The sequence below is a fragment of the Bufo gargarizans genome, chromosome 5 (assembly GCF_014858855.1).
Source record: "Bufo gargarizans isolate SCDJY-AF-19 chromosome 5, ASM1485885v1, whole genome shotgun sequence".
NCBI classification, from domain to species: domain Eukaryota; kingdom Metazoa; phylum Chordata; class Amphibia; order Anura; family Bufonidae; genus Bufo; species Bufo gargarizans.
Window position 1 is genome coordinate 53,981,739 of NC_058084.1, and position 19,230 is coordinate 54,000,968.

Below are 19,230 nucleotides of genomic sequence, written 5' to 3' on the forward strand. Positions count from 1 at the left end.
ATTGAACCACAGCTCCAATAATTGTGCTTCATCGTTTACAAAATATCTTGGTTTCTCCTGTATTTGTAACATCATCTTTCTTGCCTTCCTCAGAAAGTTGTGTCTGGAAGGGAAAATGAAATTGTGTTGCAGCCTTTGCTGCCTGACACTGAATACAAAGTCAGTGTGACCCCCGTGTATTTCAATGGAGAAGGAAATCCTATGTCAACATCTGGGAGAACGTGTATGTATTAGTATTCAGAAATATTCTTACTTTTATCTATAATAAAGAACAGAAATAGCAGCACTCCTAAGGTTAGCCAGGTGCAAAAGTCCTAGGAAGGATTCTGGATGGAAATCAACTCAATATAAAGAAGTATAAACAAGGCAGCACTCCCGTCTTGGTGAAAAATAAGTGGATCCTTTAATACACCCAATGCAATGTTTCAGCTCATCTCAATGGAGCCTTTGAGATGAGTTGAAATGTTGCATTGGGTGTATTAAAGGAGTTCTGCCTTGTTTATACTTCTTTATACTTCTTTACTTTTATCTATACAGGGAGTGCAGAATTATTAGGCAAGTTGTATTTTTTGAGGATTAATTTTATTATTGAACAACAACCATGTTCTCAATGAACCCAAAAAACTCATTAATATCAAAGCTGAATATTTTTGGAAGTAGTTTTTAGTTTGTTTTTAGTTTTAGCTATTTTAGGGGGATATCTGTGTGTGCAGGTGACTATTACTGTGCATAATTATTAGGCAACTTAACAAAAAACTAATATACCCATTTCAATTATTTATTTTTACCAGTGAAACCAATATAACATCTCAACATTCACAAATATACATTTCTGACATTCAAAAACAAAACAAAAACAAATCAGTGACCAATATAGCCACCTTTCTTTGCAAGGACACTCAAAAGCCTGCCATCCATGGATTCTGTCAGTGCTTTGATCTGTTCACCATCAACATTGCGTGCAGCAGCAACCACAGCCTCCCAGACACTGTTCAGAGAGGTGTACTGTTTTCCCTCCTTGTAAATCTCACATTTGATGATGGACCACAGGTTCTCAATGGGGTTCAGATCAGGTGAACAAGGAGGCCATGTCATTAGATTTTCTTCTTTTATACCCTTTCTTGCCAGCCACTCTGTGGAGTACTTGGACGCGTGTGATGGAGCATTGTCCTGCATGAAAATCATGTTTTTCTTGAAGGATGCAGACTTCTTCCTGTACCACTGCTTGAAGAAGTTGTCTTCCAGAAACTGGCAGTAGGACTGGGAGTTGAGCTTGACTCCATCCTCAACCCGAAAAGGCCCCACAAGCTCATCTTTGATGATACCAGCCCAAACCAGTACTCCACCTCCACCTTGCTGGCGTCTGAGTCGGACTGGAGCTCTCTGCCCTTTACCAATCCAGCCACGGGCCCATCCATCTGGCCCATCAAGACTCGCTCTCATTTCATCAGTCCATAAAACCTTAGAAAAATCAGTCTTGAGATATTTCTTGGCCCAGTCTTGACGTTTCAGCTTGTGTGTCTTGTTCAGTGGTGGTCGTCTTTCAGCCTTTCTTACCTTGGCCATGTCTCTGAGTATTGCACACCTTGTGCTTTTGGGCACTCCAGTGATGTTGCAGCTCTGAAATATGGCCAAACTGGTGGCAAGTGGCATCTTGGCAGCTGCACGCTTGACTTTTCTCAGTTCATGGGCAGTTATTTTGCGCCTTGGTTTTTCCACACGCTTCTTGTGACCCTGTTGACTATTTTGAATGAAACGCTTGATTGTTCGATGATCACGCTTCAGAAGCTTTGCAATTTTAAGAGTGCTGCATCCCTCTGCAAGATATCTCACTATTTTTGACTTTTCTGAGCCTGTCAAGTCCTTCTTTTGACCCATTTTGCCAAAGGAAAGGAAGTTGCCTAATAATTATGCACACCTGATATAGGGTGTTGATGTCGTTAGACCACACCCCTTCTCATTACAGAGATGCACATCACCTAATATGCTTAATTGGTAGTAGGCTTTCGAGCCTATACAGCTTGGAGTAAGACAACATGCATAAAGAGGATGATGTGGTCAAAATACTAATTTGCCTAATAATTCTGCACTCCCTGTAGATAGAAAGATAGACCAGACAGATAGATATATACACTGAACGAAAATATAAACGCAACACTTTCGGTTTTGCTCCCATTTTGCATGAGCTGAACTCAAAGATCTGAAACATTTTCTACATACACAAAAGACCCTTTACTCTCAAATATTCTTCACAAATCTGTCTAAATCTGTGTTAGTGAGCACTTCTCTTTTGCCGAGATAATCCATCCCACCTCACAGGTGTGGCATATCAAGGTGCTGATTAGACAGCATGAATATTGCCCACAATAAAAGACCACTCTGAAATGTGCACAGTTTTGCCTTACTGGGGGTGGGGGTTAGAAAACCAGTCAGTATCTGGTGCGGCCACTATTTGCCTCACGCAGTGCAACACATCTCCGTTGCATAGAGTTGATCAGGTTGTTGATTGCGGCCTGTGGAATGTTGGTCCACTCCTCTTCAATAGCTGTGCAAAGTTGCTGAATATTGGCAGGAACTGGAACACGCTGTCGTATACATGGGTGACATGTCCGGTGAGTGTGCTGGCCATGCAAGGCCCATGTAAAGAACACAGGGATCATCATTTACATTCAGAAATATGCCTATAGTAGGTTATATATATATTTATTGTAAGAAGGTACCTGGAATCATCGTGGATGGAAGGTATATGTCACCGAGGTTCCTGGCCTCTGTGGAGTATAAGAGCCGGTATTTTATGAGTCAGCAGCAGCTATTGCTAACTGACACCTTGAGATTTAGCATGGCTGTAATAGCTGATCAGGGACGGCTCCTCCTGGCAGTAGTCAAAGTGCTGGGTGGGTGACTACTACTCATGTTCCAGGCCGGGTTTTGCCAGGCATAAAAACCAGCCAGCAGGCCGGTCTCATTCATCATTTTCTACGCCTCTGTTAGGCGTAGAAAATGGTCTAAATGTATGTAAATGCTAAATTCTTACATTTAGACCGGTGCTGGATATGCCGAAGTTATGTAAAGGCCGTTGTTTCTATATAATTTAGGCAAGTCCACCGCCAGCACAGCGGCTTATTAAGACCGTCACAGTTCCTAGAATGTGTAAATCACATACACAAAGATCTGCAGATGCTGAATTATCAGGGAGTTCTGGAACATCTCAACTTTAGAGTCTGCAGAATTGTGAATGCAGCTCTGGAGTATAACATAGGCGAAATCTCAGAATCAGCAATTTAAGTACAAGGTTCTGAGTAGAATGCCACTCAGGCGGAGGGCAGGTCATCACTGCAGTCAAGGATTGGCTTAGCGCTATTCACAACCATTTCGGCCATATCAATTCAGGACAGGAACAGGAAGTGGAGCACAGCACTGACCTAGGCAGCGGTGAGGGATTGGTAAACACAAGCTCTGCCATTTTTTCTTTACACACACACACACATATATATATATTATGTATTCTACTGCAACCATTTTTATTTAGCGGGAATTCCCCTTTAAGTTGTTAGAGGCAGGTCTTTCAACTCAATCAGTTCATTGATTCAAGGCACAATTAGCAGAATTTTGAATGCAGTTTTGAACGTGAATGAAATAGGTCAGTAAAAGACAAGAGACAGGGGCGCACCACCAATGAGGCCAGGTGAGGTGATCACATCAGGCAGCACTAGGTAGGGGCAAGAGGGGGGCAGCAGAAGGGCCATGGGGAATGAGCACTTTCATTGTGGCAAAGGGGTTAGGTTAAGAAATTGGCATTGGGGGAAGGTGCCGTTTCAGTTTTCGTCTCAGGCAACAGAAAGGCTAGGTGCACCCCTGACAAGAGAAGCAATATATTTGCTATTAGGTGGTGCACCAATGATGGTGACGCATAGAAATACCACCATCCCAGTTTGTCCTAATGATGCATACAACACTTTGTCTCTGCAGTGCCCTTATCTGGTCCCCGAAATCTGCGTGTTTCTGATGAATGGTACAATAGGCTAAGGATTACATGGGACCCCCCGCCTTCCTCCACCTTGGGTTACAGAATTGTATACAGGCCTACAAGCGGTAAGCTGTTCCTTCCTCCTGCCAGTGAAATGCCGAATTTATTCTCTTGGATCTGACGCGCGGGCAGTGACTGTGAGGCCGTTACTCAAGCCCTTTGCAATGTTTTCCTGGACAGCGCAACCACATTTTACTTGTTATATAACAGGAAGGTGTAAGATCCTGAAAACGAAGAACTTACCCCCAAAGTGGGTTAATATTCACTGAATAGAGAGATACCATTGTATGTGCAAAGTGTTGCCGTCGCAGAATTCTGTAACGGATCCAATAACCTGGAGCCAAGTCTTAGAACTTTGTATTTCATGTCCAAGTTATTCTACCGGGAAATTTACTTGGTGAAAAAAATTACTTTCAGCTTTAGAAATGTTTGATCAGGCTACATTTTTCTAAGACACGTTCAAATATGCGGCTGACCGCAAGCATTTTAATGCTTCCAGATGACCCCGAGGGTAAATTTCAGAAGGTGATACCAGGACAGTGTAGAGCAATAGAGCAATAGTCGATTTGATCAGAACCAGAGCTATAGGATTGAGGGAACATTCTTTTTTGCGGGGCCACGGAACTACGGATGCAGACAGCATGCGGTGTGCTGTCCGCACCTTTTGCGGCCCTATTGAAATGAATGGGTCCGCAAGCATTCCGCAAAATTGTGCAACGGATGCGGACCCATTCATACAGTTGTGTGAATGTAGCCTAAAGAGGTTTTCTGGGAGTAAAATATTAAAGACCTTTCCTCAGGATAGGTGATCAATATCTGATCAGTGGGAATCTGACTCCTGGCAACCCTGCCGATCAGCTTTTTGAGGGTGCCTGGGCACGGGTTTTCTGTGTTATTTGTGGATTTTGTTGGTGACTGTGATGCGATCTCCCCCGATCTCACCTTTTGTAATTGCAAAGGGTGAAATTCTGCGCAAAAAATCTGCACAAACAATTGACATGCTGCAGATTTCTAAATCCACACAGCAGGTCGATTTCAACTTAGGGAAAGAAAAGCAAAGTGTACATGAGATTTGTTGTAGTGCCCTAGAGCAGGGTTCCCAAACTCCTGTCCTCAGGGCCCACTTACCAGGTCAGGATTTAGGAGTATCCCACAGAATAAAATCCTGTGGTAAATCCTGATGGACGGACACTAATTATATCAGCTGTCCAATACTAAGGAAATCCTGAAAACATGACTGGCAGGTGGGCCCTGAGGACTGGAGTTGAGGACCACTGCCCCCTATTGATGCTACAGTATGTAAAGCCATCAACCCCCTACTTTACTGCATTTTGAAGGGTTAGCGTGCACTAGAATTTATGCCGTTGTTTACACTTACAACTGCTTTATATTGTTGAATTGCATTTTATATGTTTTTTTTATTTTATTTATCCTGTTCATTCGAACTGTTATTGCACTGTGGTGTGGAAAGGGTTAATGCAAAGCCAATAGCTCTGTCAGACGGTTGTTTATGTCTGGAAACTGCTTAGTCATTCCCATTGACTTGTATTGGGGCACACTAAAAGTCTATGGCAGCCGTGAACTGCAACATTGTTTCTGTTAGGCTGTGCTTCTCCAGCTTCACCTCTCCTCTCCTACACGGTTCTGGACCAGTTAGAAACTGTATAAATGTAGAGCAGACAGAGCCCCTAGAGATCTGCAGAGAGGAACCAGCGTCTAGTAGGAGAGACTCTGCCAGACTGCATGAGTGACCAGAAGTAGACGCTGATACTGGGATACTCTGCCACAGACCCTAGGTCACCAGCCCTTAGGCCAGTGTATCAGAGGGACAGCTATCTCAGGCCTTTCCTCAGCACAGAACCTTCTTCTGCCCTGGAGAAGCCAACCCAGTGCCTCGCCTGTATTGTTTTGCACTTGAGTTCCTCCAGTAAAGAAGCACCCTGGTTTACTGCAGACCCTGACTCTCTGGACCTATTTCCCGTTGCCTTACCATCCCCTCCGGACAGCAGGAACATGTGGTGACACCTTAACCTCAGTGTCAGGGGATCCAGCGTAGTTTTGGGGCCACCTCAAACTCAGTCAAATCTCAGTCACTTTACGGAAAAAACATGCGTAATTCACATAACGTGTGGAGGTAGCCTCAAGGGGCCGTGAAGCTCCGTTGAGCACTGCAGCCTCTCCTTAGACCACTGACGTCATGTCCAGGGCCGGTTCTAGGCGAAATTGGGCCCTGGGGCGGAAAACAATAAGGGCCCCCCCCCCATGATGCCCGCCCCCGCCATGACGCTTGCTTACTTTGTGGGGCACAGTGTAGCGCTATACTGTACATTGTGGGGCACAGTGTAGCGCTATACTGTACATTGGAATGAATGGATGGATGATGGATTCATTAACAACAACCAAACAAGGCTACTTTTACACTTGCGGCAGGACGGATCCGGCAGGCTGGTCTCCCTGTCGGATCCGTCCTTCCGCTGTTTCGCCCCTATTGACTATAATGGGGACGGGGGCTGATCCCCAGCGCAGCACGGCGAAAGCTGCCGGACTAAAAAGTTGGACATGCAGGACTTTTTAGTCCGGCGGCTTTCGCTGTGCACCACCGTGCTGCGCCGGAGCTCAGCCCCCGTCCCCATTATAGTCAATGGGGACAGAGCAGCGATATGGCGATATAGCGGAAGGACGGATCCGCCAGGGAGAGCAGCCTGCCGGATCCGTCCTGCCGCAAGTGTGAAAGTACCCTAACCAATGAATTATGAACCTATCAGACTGGAACTTGGCTGGGGGCGGCGGGCCTTCCCTGGCGCTGCTTGATTGATTTTCTTTCTTTCCTTTCTTTTCTCTCCTTTCCTTTCTTTTCCTTCCTTTCTTTTCTTTCTTTCCTTTCTTTTCTTTCTTTTCTTTCCTTTCTTTTCTTTTCCTTGCCCTGCTCAGTGCGCTCTGGGCGAGGGGGCGGAGCCTTGTGCCTGCCTGTGCCGTGCATGCCGCTGCTGCTCCAGCCTCCAGACAGTCTTGACTCTCTGAAAGAGACCGAATCAGTGGCAGCGGCGCAGGCACAGCAGCCACCTGCGCCCGGCAGGGGGCCCCCTCCAACACTTGACTCACCCAGAGTGAGTAACTTAGTTTAATGTATTAATTACATTACTGCCGGCTGCCGCGTGGCGCCGGTGGCAGCCCGCAGAGTCCAGCAGCACTGTCACAACTGACAATAAGAATAGTAAGGCCGGGCCGGCGCTAGGGGCCCCCTAATGAGCGGGGGACCCGGGGGCAATTGCCCCCCTTGCCTCTATGGTAGCGCCGGCCCTGGTCATGTCCATTGGTCACATGGCCCATGTGCTGCTCAGTCCCATTCATATGAATTGTCCTGAGCTGCAATACCAAACACCGCCAGTATACAATGTACAGCGCTGTGCTTGGTATACTGTGAGGAGGCTGCAGCATTCATCCGAGCACTACAGCCCTTTCAAACAGGATGACTTAACCTGTACAACTCCCACCTTAACAGGGGGTTCAGACCTGAGCGTTCTGAAACGAGCGCTCTGTATGCGCGATTGTACGGGCGTTTACAATCGCGCATACAGAGACAGGCGTGCACACATTGTCGCGCGTTCCAGAATATCTATGTGCGGGAACGCGCGACAAACGCCCAAAAAAAAGCTCAAGCACTTGTTTGAGCGTCGGGCGTTTTACAGCGCGATCGTACGCGCTGTAAAACGCCCAGGTGAGAACCATTCCCATAGGGAATCATTGGTTCTTGCCTGTTGTGCGTTTTACAGCGCGTAGGAACGCGCTGTAAAAGGCTCAGGTCTGAACCCAGGGTAAAGGGTTTGTACAGGATTTGAATAACGCGGTTGCTTTCTTGCAGAAACAGGACCACACCTGCCCATGGTCCATGGTATTGCAGCTCAGCTGCATTGAAGAAAATGGGGCTCATCTGCAATACCGCACACAACCTGCGGACCAGTGGGTCGCTGTTTTTAGTAGAAGCTCCCAGACATCCTGCCATTTAGTCAGCAGCTTCAGATATGTTCTTTCACGTGTTTTCCTTCAGTGGGCGGCTCATAAAATTTCACATCATAAATAATGGATATAAACTAAAGATTTTGGTTAATTACCACTAACTTAAAAATCCCTTCTGACTTGTCCATGAGTGTGTGCTTTGGAAGCGATCTATTAAGGATAAAATTTTATTTCAGCCCCAAGTTTTACAATATGAAAATATTTGTAGATCTGAAATTTCCAAGTCTTACATTTCCGTGTGCCGGGAAGTACACGCTCCATATGAATGGCTCATGTTGTGCTTGGACTGGAATTGTCAGGCTTGTGTATAAGTTCTCCAAGATTATCAGCATGCATTGGCCCGGTGATGATTTGAGGCTCCTGGACTTTATTTCAGGAGTCGGCCCAGCCCTGGAGACCTTCGTTGGAGATGATGTGAACACCGATTCTCATTCTCAACCTTCTCAGTGGGACCGAATACAACTTAAAAGTCCTGGCGTCCTATTCGACTGGATTCGGTGACCCTTTAACTGGAGTGGGCAAAACACGTAAGGAAAACTTTATGTTCTACTGCAGATGTAGCAGAGCCGAAGTTGCTTTGTACAGTAGGTTTAGGTTCTGTTCACATTGCAATGGAGATATGCATCGAGAGGATCTCTCAATGTTTACGTCTGACGGGATGCTGTTGCATGTTATACTGTGTTGGGATATTGTGGGATATGTCGCCTGTAAGCTCCGGGCAGAAACATATAGCACATGCTATACCTTCTGCATGTAAAAGAAGGGTATGCTGACGCTAGTGGCCCTGCGTAAAGACACTGGGTGCATGGAGGCATATGGATACGTCAGAGGCATACGTTGAGGAATATTCCCAATAGGAACCCCCAACATCTAGAAAAACTAGATGTGAACAGAGTCTTACCTGCAGTCCTATGTAAAATCACAGACAATGGATAATTTAATTGCTACTGGGACATCCAGCGATCAGCTATAAATTGTGGAGGAATCCAGAAGAAGGTGTTTCATTTCCCTACAGCGCCAACTCAGGGGAAATGAGGCATTGCACAGTTCTCATTGAAATTAGTGGGACATGCCAGGTCCTCCTCTCTGATCTGCAGGAGAGATCAGAGCTCTAAAAGGCGGGCCCATCTATTAACTTAGAATGTTATACATTTTTTCGATATCCTTTTCCTATCAATTTCTCCTGGTTTTCAAGATCCTTGCTTGCTGTCATTCAGTAGCAAATTTCACTGTGTACTTCCAGTGGATGCACACCTGTCCTGGTCATATGACTGACACACAGGGCACGATACAAAACACATCTCTCATAATGGCACATCGCGTGATACATTTGTACCCACCGGAAGTAAACAGTGGAGGTTCCTACTGAATGACAGCAAGCAGAGGATCTTGAAAAACATGATGAGTTGATACAAAAGACATATTGGAAAATTGTATAGCTTTTCGTAATCTGTAAAATCCCTTGAATCCAATATGAAGCGTAAAGCCAGTACTAAATATTGTCAGCTTCATATTTTGTACAGTAGGGCAACCAAAATCTAGAAGTAAACACCGAAAATAGCAGTAACTCAGGTCACAAGGCAGGAGGAGATGACAAGAATGATTTGAAACTCTTAATTTTTGGTAAGACTATATAACGAGATGTTGAGGGACCTGACCGGCGAGGTCGTTAGTTTATTAGGTGTCATTCCTCTTGTGTCCTACAACTTTCCAAATTGGGCTCAGAATCAACTCTCAGCTCAAAGACCTCTTTCACGGTTACCTCCAAATAATGGAGTTGTTGCTCCAGGGTGGATATCGTCATTTCAATAGTAAAAACTATGATTTATACATGTTTCCATAAAGAGCGCCCCATTACTGTTCTAAGCATCTTAATTCTAGAGCTGACATCATCCACAAGTGTCTGCAAAGGGTTTACTTTGGTGGTGAAGACCATTCCAAGCATTAGGAGGCCACATCCCACCCATGGTCCATGGCTCTGATCTAACCTATTAGTCCAAGCTGTAATTATTTCCATGGGTAATATAAAAGCTTGGTCACTGGTCAGAGAAGATACAAGTGGCATGTCACCCAACCCAATTCAATCAATACTCATGAGGAACAACTTCAAACAGAAGACTCTCTTGACCAGAGATGAGGGGAGATGCCGGGATGTCAGCAGACCTTGGAGCAATAAAGTATATTTGTCCAATCAAGCATGGTGGCTTAGCACTGGGGTCATGGGTTCCAATCCAGCCAAGGTCCACATCTGCATGCCGTTTTTAGGTTCTTCCTGTGTTTGCATGGGTTTCCTCTGGGTGCACCTGTTTCCTTCCACACTAAAAAAAATAATAATCATAGGTTAATGCAGAATTTAGTAAGATCCAATGGGGACAGGGAGTCAGAATATGGAGTACCTAAGGGTCTATAATGTGTGTAACTATTGGATGTTTATGGCATTTTAAGGAGATATGTCATAAATGTCTAGAAGGGAATACCCCTTTTATTATTATGCATCTAATTATTACAATGTCTGTAATTACTTTCCAGTGTTTCTTGGAGTGACGAACCTGAGATCCTATCAAATTAAAATGACCAGCATTTGCGCTCAGTGGCAGCCGCAGAGCCATGCCACATCCTATAGAATCATCATAGAGTCACTGAGAGGTAGGTATCCTGATAAGACTGATGTGGTTGATATGGGATATGGTTAGGGGTCATCGACAGCAGGATTTGTACCCCCAAGGCTATGATCATACCATTTGCTGCACCTAGCAAATTGCGGAACGCACACGTACGCTATCTGTGTTTTGCGGATTTGCGATTTGCGGACCGCAAAACACACAGCGGTCGTGTGCATGTAGCCTTAGTGTCACTTTCTTATTACTTCTGGAGCACTTCAATGACGAGTGTCACATAGGTCTGTACCTGTATCCCCCATGACAGAATAATTCTGGAACATCTTGTCTTAGATCTCTTCATTGGGCCTTTCCTCTGTTATTCCTACTTGAAATGTATAAATAAATGACTAACTGTTAGCAGTCGAGGGTGTGTCACTATGCAATCTGACACTGTCCAATCAGTGCTGACAGAGTCAAAGACCTCATGCACAATACCGTATATATTTTGTGGTCTGCAAAAAATGCGGATGACGTCCGTGTGCATTCCGTATTTTGGGGAACGGAACAGCTGGTCCCTAATAGAACAGTCCTATCCTTGTCCGTAATGTGGACAATAATAGGACATGTTCTATTTTTTTTTTCAGAATGGAAATACAGAAGTAGTTATATTCTTGTACATAGGAGCAGTATTACAGTAGTTATATTCTTGTACATAGGAGCAGTGTTATAGTAGTTATATTCTTGTACATAGGAGCAGTATTATAGCAGTTATATTCTTGTACATAGGAGCAGTATTATAGCAGTTATATTCTTGTACATAGGAGGCAGTATTACTGTTGTTATATTCTTGTACATAGGAGGCAGTATTATAGTAGTTATATTCTTGTACATAGGAGGCAGTATTATAGTAGTTATATTCTTGTACATAGGAGGCAGTATTATAGTAGTTATATTCTTGTACATAGGAGGCAGTATTATAGTAGTTATATTCTTGTACATAGGAGCAGTATTATAGTAGTTATATTCTTGTACATAGGAGCAGTATTATAGTAGTTATATTCTTGTACATAGGAGCAGTATTATAGTAGTTATATTCTTGTACATAGGAGCAGTATTATAGTAGTTATATTCTTGTACATAGGAGGCGGTATTATAGTAGTTATATTCTTGTACATAGGAGCAGTATTACAGTAGTTATATTCCTGTACATAGGAGCAGTATTATAGCAGTTATATTCTTGTACATAGGAGGCAGTATTACTGTTGTTATATTCTTGTACATAGGAGGCAGTATTATAGTAGTTATATTCTTGTACATAGGAGGCAGTATTATAGTAGTTATATTCTTGTACATAGGAGGCAGTATTATAGTAGTTATATTCTTGTACATAGGAGCAGTATTATAGTAGTTATATTCTTGTACATAGGAGCAGTATTATAGTAGTTATATTCTTGTACATAGGAGCAGTATTATAGTAGTTATATTCTTGTACATAGGAGGCGGTATTATAGTAGTTATATTCTTGTACATAGGTGCACTATTACAGTAGTTATATTCTTGTACATAGGAGCAGTATTATAGTAGTTATATTCTTGTACATAGGAGGCAGTATTACTGTTGTTATATTCTTGTACATAGGAGGCAGTATTATAGTAGTTATATTCTTGTACATAGGAGGCAGTATTATAGTAGTAATATTCTTGTACATAGGAGCAGTATTATAGTAGTTATATTCTTGTACATAGGAGCAGTATTATAGTAGTTATATTCTTGTACATAGGAGCAGTATTATAGTAGTTATATTCTTGTACATAGGAGCAGTATTATAGTAGTTATATTCTTGTACATAGGAGGCGGTATTATAGTAGTTATATTCTTGTACATAGGTGCACTATTACAGTAGTTATATTCTTGTACATAGGAGCAGTATTATAGCAGTTATATTCTTGTACATAGGAGGCAGTATTACTGTTGTTATATTCCTGTACATAGGAGGCAGTATTATAGTAGTTATATTCTTGTACATAGGAGGCAGTATTATAGTAGTTATATTCTTGTACATAGGAGCAGTATTATAGCAGTTATATTCTTGTACATAGGAGCAGTATTACAGTAGTTATATTCTTGTACATAGGAGGCAGTATTATAGTAGTTATATTCTTGTACATAGGAGGCAGTATTATAGTAGTTATATTCTTGTACATAGGAGCAGTATTATAGTAGGTATATTCTTGTACATAGGAGCAGTATTATAGTAGTTATATTCTTGTACATAGGAGGCAGTATTATAGTAGTTATATTCTTGTACATAGGAGCAGTATTATAGTAGTTATATTCTTGTACATAGGAGCAGTATTACAGTAGTTATATTCTTGTGCATAGGAGCAGTATTATAGCAGTTATATTCTTGTGCATAGGAGCAGTATTATAGCAGTTATATTCTTGTACATAGGAACAGTATTATAGTAGTTATATTCTTGTACATAGGAGCAGTATTATAGGAGTAGTATTCTTGTACATAGTAGCAGTATTATAGTAGTTATATTCTTGTACATAGGAGCAGTATTATAGTAGTTATATTCTTGTACATAGGAGCAGTATTACAGTAGTTATATTCTTGTACATAGGAGCAGTATTATAGTAGTTATATTCTTGTACATAGGAGGCAGTATTATAGTAGTTATATTCATGTACATAGGAGCAGTATTATAGTAGTTATATTCTTGTACATAGGAGCAGTATTATAGTAGTTATATTCTTGCACATAGGAGCAGTATTATAGTAGTTATATTCTTGTACATAGGAGCACTATTATAGTAATTACATTCTTGTGCCTAGGGGTAGTTTTATTGTAGACATATTCGGGTTCATACGATATAATAATATCAATTAATAATATTGTTCAGATTTCAGTTCTTGCTATGGGCTGTCCTATAGTACACACTGTAGTCAGTACCATTAGTAATTCTTACATTTTGTGTTTCTCATATGTAGTTAAATACATTTTTACTAATATTTAATTGCCATATAATTTAATGACTCCCGTTTTCACTCTTTTTATGCAGATGAATCAAAGCAAGAAGCCAATATTGCTGGAGGAACATCTAGACACTGTTTCTATGACCTTCTACCAAACTCTAGATATAGGATCACCGTTTATGCACAAATTGATGAGACCGAAGGTCCCGGCGTGAGCATTGTGGACACTACATGTATGTTGATGCATTGTTGTGAGACAATAAATATGGAGACTTATATATTATTTAGAGAGGAGTATTCTGGGGGTGGAGAGAGTATCAGAATATGGGATCCCACCAAGTAAACTCTAGACGTGCTGGAAAAATGTCTCCTTCACTCTTTTGGTATGAAAGCAAATAGGCTTCCTGCAAATAGAAAGCATAATTAATGAATACTAAAACTATTTTAGTTCTTCATATGCAAAGTCAGGGTATTTTAGAAGAATGGCTTCAACTTGTTGTGAAAGTAACAATTCCCAACATGATGGGAGTTGTGGATGTACAGCAGCTAGACAGGCTGGAGAACAGTAGTCTAGATGGTAAGCAGTAATTTAATGGAAGAGCTATGCAAGACCTTCATATGTAGCTCTTTAGTATAAGAAGGGCCTGAGACAAACAGCAGAGGACCTGTATGCAACACCATTTGGGCGCCTTGCTCTCTAATAACTTAGAGCACCCTCCCAATTATCTCTCTTTATGCCAAAAGGTATCTCCCAGAGAAAGAGGGGTCTTGTTAGTGCCACCTATTGGAAGTGGCCTCCTAGGAGTGAATGTCCAACTTTTGAGCAAGCCTTGGACGTGACAAGGAAAAATAGCCAAGCCCTTGCACAGGTTGCACGAACAAGACACAAAGTGGCATGGCACTCTCCTAGTGTCAGTGTCTACTTGTTTGTTCCACCTAAAGGAGTTTTCCTAGGCTGTTCATTATGACAATCTATCATGACCTTCTCTTCATACAGCTGATCGGCAAGGGTGTCGGGTATCGGACCCCCAACGATCTGATATTGATGTCCTATCATGAGGATAGGTCATCAATATTAAAAGCCTGGAAAACCCCTTTAAAGGCGGAGTCAGCCAGAGCCTTGTTGAGTAGACATTGGTAGCATACCCTATTCATGTGCTACTAATGCTGAAAAAGTGCCATATGACTAGCCATTGCTCATATACATTATGGGGGTCAGTTATTATCCTGACATATGCCTATATTAGGCGTATTTCCGGAGCAGATTGCGGCTCAACGGTCAGATTGTTTTAGGCATAGAAAATGGTCTAAATGTAAGCAAGCTAGGAAGCTGGCTTACATTTAGACTGGCGCTGGTTGCACGGAAGTTATGTAGAGGCCGGCGTCTCTCCGTAACTTCAGCCGATCCACCACCAGATATAGGGGTTATTAAGATCGGCATGTAAAAGGCCAGTCTTCATAAAAGACCCCCTCTTTGTACATTATAACGTTCAGTCCTGTTGATACGATGTGCTCAGTTTTAATCATTTACATCTCATGCTTGTTCTTAGTGCCACTTCCAACTGCGGCACCCACCCGACCACTAACGCCACCTCCTCCTCCGACTATTCCTGCTGCTAGAGAAGGTAACACCAACAGCTTGAACTTTTTGACAAATTGTAACTATTAATGGCGTTTCAGCACAATCCAATTAATGTTTCAAAGAATAAGAACTTCACAACATTGTTTGTCGTGCACTTAAGGGGTCATCCCGTGAATTAAAAAATATATATCTGGAGTAATACATACCATCATATCAGTGCAAAGATCGCAGCTCTCCAGTGTTATTTTCACCCCTTTTTATGTTTACTCACCCTTCTGCTGCTCTGGTCTCTTCACTTTCTGTGGGTGGGCACATGCAACCATGAAGCACCTGCATCTCCCAGGAGTGTATTGCAGTCAGCCCTTATTAACCCAGTCTCCTGTTTTGCCCCCCACATAGAAAATAGTCCCTCACACACAGCCACAGGGATTCCACTAATAAATAGCACTATGGTATGTAATGCCCCCAATTTCCTTCTCCACTGTCTAGAGACAGATGTATGGTAGATATATCTAAATTCATAAAAAAATATAAGGACGGACTAATGAAAGGTATTCACCTGATTCACTATGAGATCACTACATTGGCAATGAGAGTAGGAAGGGAGCAGGGAAGCTGCTGAGCATTGTCTGGTCCACCAGTGAATGCAGAAGATGGTGGACCACAATTTTGGGCACAGGAGCTACCAAAAATGCAATGTACATCAGAAACCTAACAATATTTTTATTGCATGTATAGTGCAATCATACATAGTTTTAAACACCCTTTCATTGCATAGTAATACTTTTCGCAGGATAACTCCTTTAAAGGGCATCTGTCAGCAGATTTGTACCTATGACACTGGCTGACCTGTTACATGTGCGCTTGGCAGCTGAAGGCATCTGTGTTGGTCCCATGTTCACATGTGCCCGCATTGCTGAGAAAATTATGTTTTAATATATGCAAATGAGCCTCTATGAGCAAAGGGGGCGTTTCCATTACACCTAGAGGCTCTGCTCTCTGTGCAGCTGCCGCATCCTCTGCACTTTTATTGACTTTAGGAGAAGTCAGGGTCCAGGTGTGATGACACTTTCGCTGCTTGGCCATGTCAATCAAATTGGAGAGGGCGCGGCAGTTGCAGAGAGAGCAGAGCCTCTAGGTCAGGCATGTCCAAACTGCGGCCCTCCAGCTGTTCCAAAACTACAACTCCCAGCATGCCTGGATAGCTTACAGCTATTAGGGCATGCTGGGAGTTATAGTTTTGCAACAGCTGGAGGGCCGCAGTTTGGACATGCCTGCTCTAGGTGTAATGGTAACGCCCCCTTTGCTTCTAGAGGCTCATTTGCATATAATAAAACATAATTTTTCTCAGCAATGCGGACACATATGAACATGGTACCAACACAGATGTCTTCAGCTGCCAAGCGCACATGTAACAGGTCAGCCAGTGTCATAGGGTCAAAACTGCTGACAGATGCCCTTTAAGTTTCATACGTGTGAATAATGAATATATAAAAAATGTATTCCATATGGTGTTCCTTATGAGTTCTAATTTTACAATTATTTAGAGACTACTAGTTGCCTTCTTTTAACATATGTTAATTTGTATCTAAAACATAACTTTTATTGTTGGTCACTAAAATTATATCTTCTTGGACCATTATTATTTAACACCCTTATGAGTTCTACATGCAGTTCTCTATGGCGCTCTGCACACATGTCTCCTTTTACATGGATGTAATCATTCAGTCTGGCATCCATTCACCATGACATTGCTGTTACACAGTACATACAGTCCAGATAAAAACACCTCTTTAAAAACATACGGCCTCACGTGTAGGTACAGAAAATGCCAGTGGGTAAAATTACTGCTTTATTATAAAAAATGTTCATGCAAAGCTGGTACATAACTCATCGGGGGTCATTAATCAAACTGGTGTAAAGTAGAACCGTCTTAGTTGCCCATAGCAACCAATCAGATTCCATTTGAACAGCTCCTTTGGTAAATAAAAGGTGGAATCTGATTGGTTGCTATGGGCAACTAAGACGGTTCTACTTTACACCAGTTTGATAAATGACCCCCATATTTTCTAAAGTGAGATCAATTGACACTAGGTGTTTGGTACATCAGCTGTTCTGCTGGAGTCGGCTGATGAGCTGAGTTGCTGCATTTACTGTGTTGGGATGGGTAACAGCTTTACTGTCTTGCATTTCTGACCTATGTGGAAGGAACACACAAACCTTAAGGGGGTTGTGCAGCCAGTACATATTGATGACCTATCCTCAGGATAGGTCATCAATATCTGATTGGCGGGGGTGCCGGATCATCAATATCTGATTGGCGGGGGTGCCGGATCATCAATATCTGATTGGCGGGGGTGCCGCATGCTAGACCCCCACAGATCCGGTCATCAATATGTACTGGCTGCACAACCCCTTTAAATCCAGGATGGCACTAGCTATGGACAGGTCCCATATGATGTGCCCTCATTTGGTTTCTAAATGCTTCCCATACTGTAGTGTGTAAATCTGCCAGAGCTGATCTCGTCTTTCTTGTGGATGGATCGTGGAGTATCGGAGATGACAACTTCCACAAAGTCATCAGTTTCCTGTACAGCACTGCCGGAGCCCTGGATGAGATAGGCCCAGGTGGAACACAAGTAAGATCATACAAAAAACGTCTAAAATGTAAAAAAACATACAGTACGGTATATATACAAATAAGTAGAGCTGCATTCCTTCATGTCATTATTCTGCTTCTATCCGTGATCACTTCAGTACCTATAAAGATTGGAGCTGGTGACCAAGACAAGAAGTCATGTGGCTGTAAGGCAACTTAAATCATCTAATCTGCAAGGTGCACTACATGGGAGAGGTAGTCACAGACATAAGTAGACCTTACAACAAAACATTTTTTTTTTCCGACTTTTTAAGCCCAAACTTGGCATAGAGGGAATAATGAATTTCCGCCTAAGTGCTTCCCCATTATTTATTTTACTCACTTATTTAGGTATAAAATGCATAATACAATAATGGGATAAAGACTGCAAAACTGTCCTGTATTCGATGGATTTGGTCATATAAGGCAAGAGAAACAGTTTATTCATAATGTAATAAAAAATTCAAATTTTTTTATAAAACAGATTTTCTTTTGAATACAATGGATGAAAACAAATAACCTATACTTATTAGGAATCCACGCAACCTTAATAACTGGAATAATTAATTTAAGACAAAATCTAAAAGTGGTAAAAAAAAAAAATGGCTTTTTCTGCATCCAAGCTTGACTAATAATGAAATAATACAGTAAGGTATATGTATTCCAAAACGGCACTGATGAAAATTAAAAAATAAATAAATAAATAATTGTCAAAATGGCTGTTTATTTTATTTTTTTGTTCATTTCACCTCACAAAAAAAAAAAACACTATAAAAAGTCAAAATGTTTCCAATTGAAAATTACAACTCGTCCTCAATAAAACAAGCACTGGCACAGCTCAATCGATGTGAAAAAAATGTTCTGGGTCTTTAAATGCAGTGACAGAAAAAAAAATTCCAATAAAATTACTTTCATTGTGCAAAAGTAGGAAAACATAAAAATACTATATAAATATGGGCGTAATCATACTGTTCCAAGTATCACTTAGGTCTCATGTACACGAAAGCAATTTGCGGTCCATCTGTGCGGTTGCCACAGACGGATACAGACTCTTTCAACTTGAATAGGTCTGTGATCCATCCGCACCGGAAAATAGAGCATGTTCCTGTAGAGCTGCTCCTTCCGGATTGCGGACCCATTCAAGTAAATGGATGTCACGATCAGTGTGGGCGGAAACTCCACACTGAACACAGAGGGAAGGGAAACAGTAACTGGGCCTGGAAACTAGAGAAGAAACAGGTCACCTCCTAGACAACCCTAATCCGGGCCCTAACTATCTAACAACATAAATAGACCCTGAAGGTAGGAATATTCATATGCAGGATACCTAGGCCTTTATATCCCTATAAGGCCCTGGAAAAAGGTTAGGGCCAGAGACAACCCATTT

General features: G+C 42.1%; 1 protein-coding gene across 1 annotated transcript in view; it reads left to right on the top strand.

Annotated features, from left to right (window-relative positions):
* The window catches only part of COL14A1 (collagen type XIV alpha 1 chain), a 206,430-nt gene that overhangs the window by 118,660 nt on the left and 68,540 nt on the right, over window positions 1-19,230 (top strand). The window contains 8 exon segments of the mRNA XM_044294523.1: window positions 94-223; window positions 3,970-4,092; window positions 8,421-8,467; window positions 8,469-8,571; window positions 10,574-10,690; window positions 13,710-13,856; window positions 15,174-15,248; window positions 17,705-17,844. Coding sequence (XP_044150458.1) covers window positions 94-223; window positions 3,970-4,092; window positions 8,421-8,467; window positions 8,469-8,571; window positions 10,574-10,690; window positions 13,710-13,856; window positions 15,174-15,248; window positions 17,705-17,844 — 882 coding nt within the window.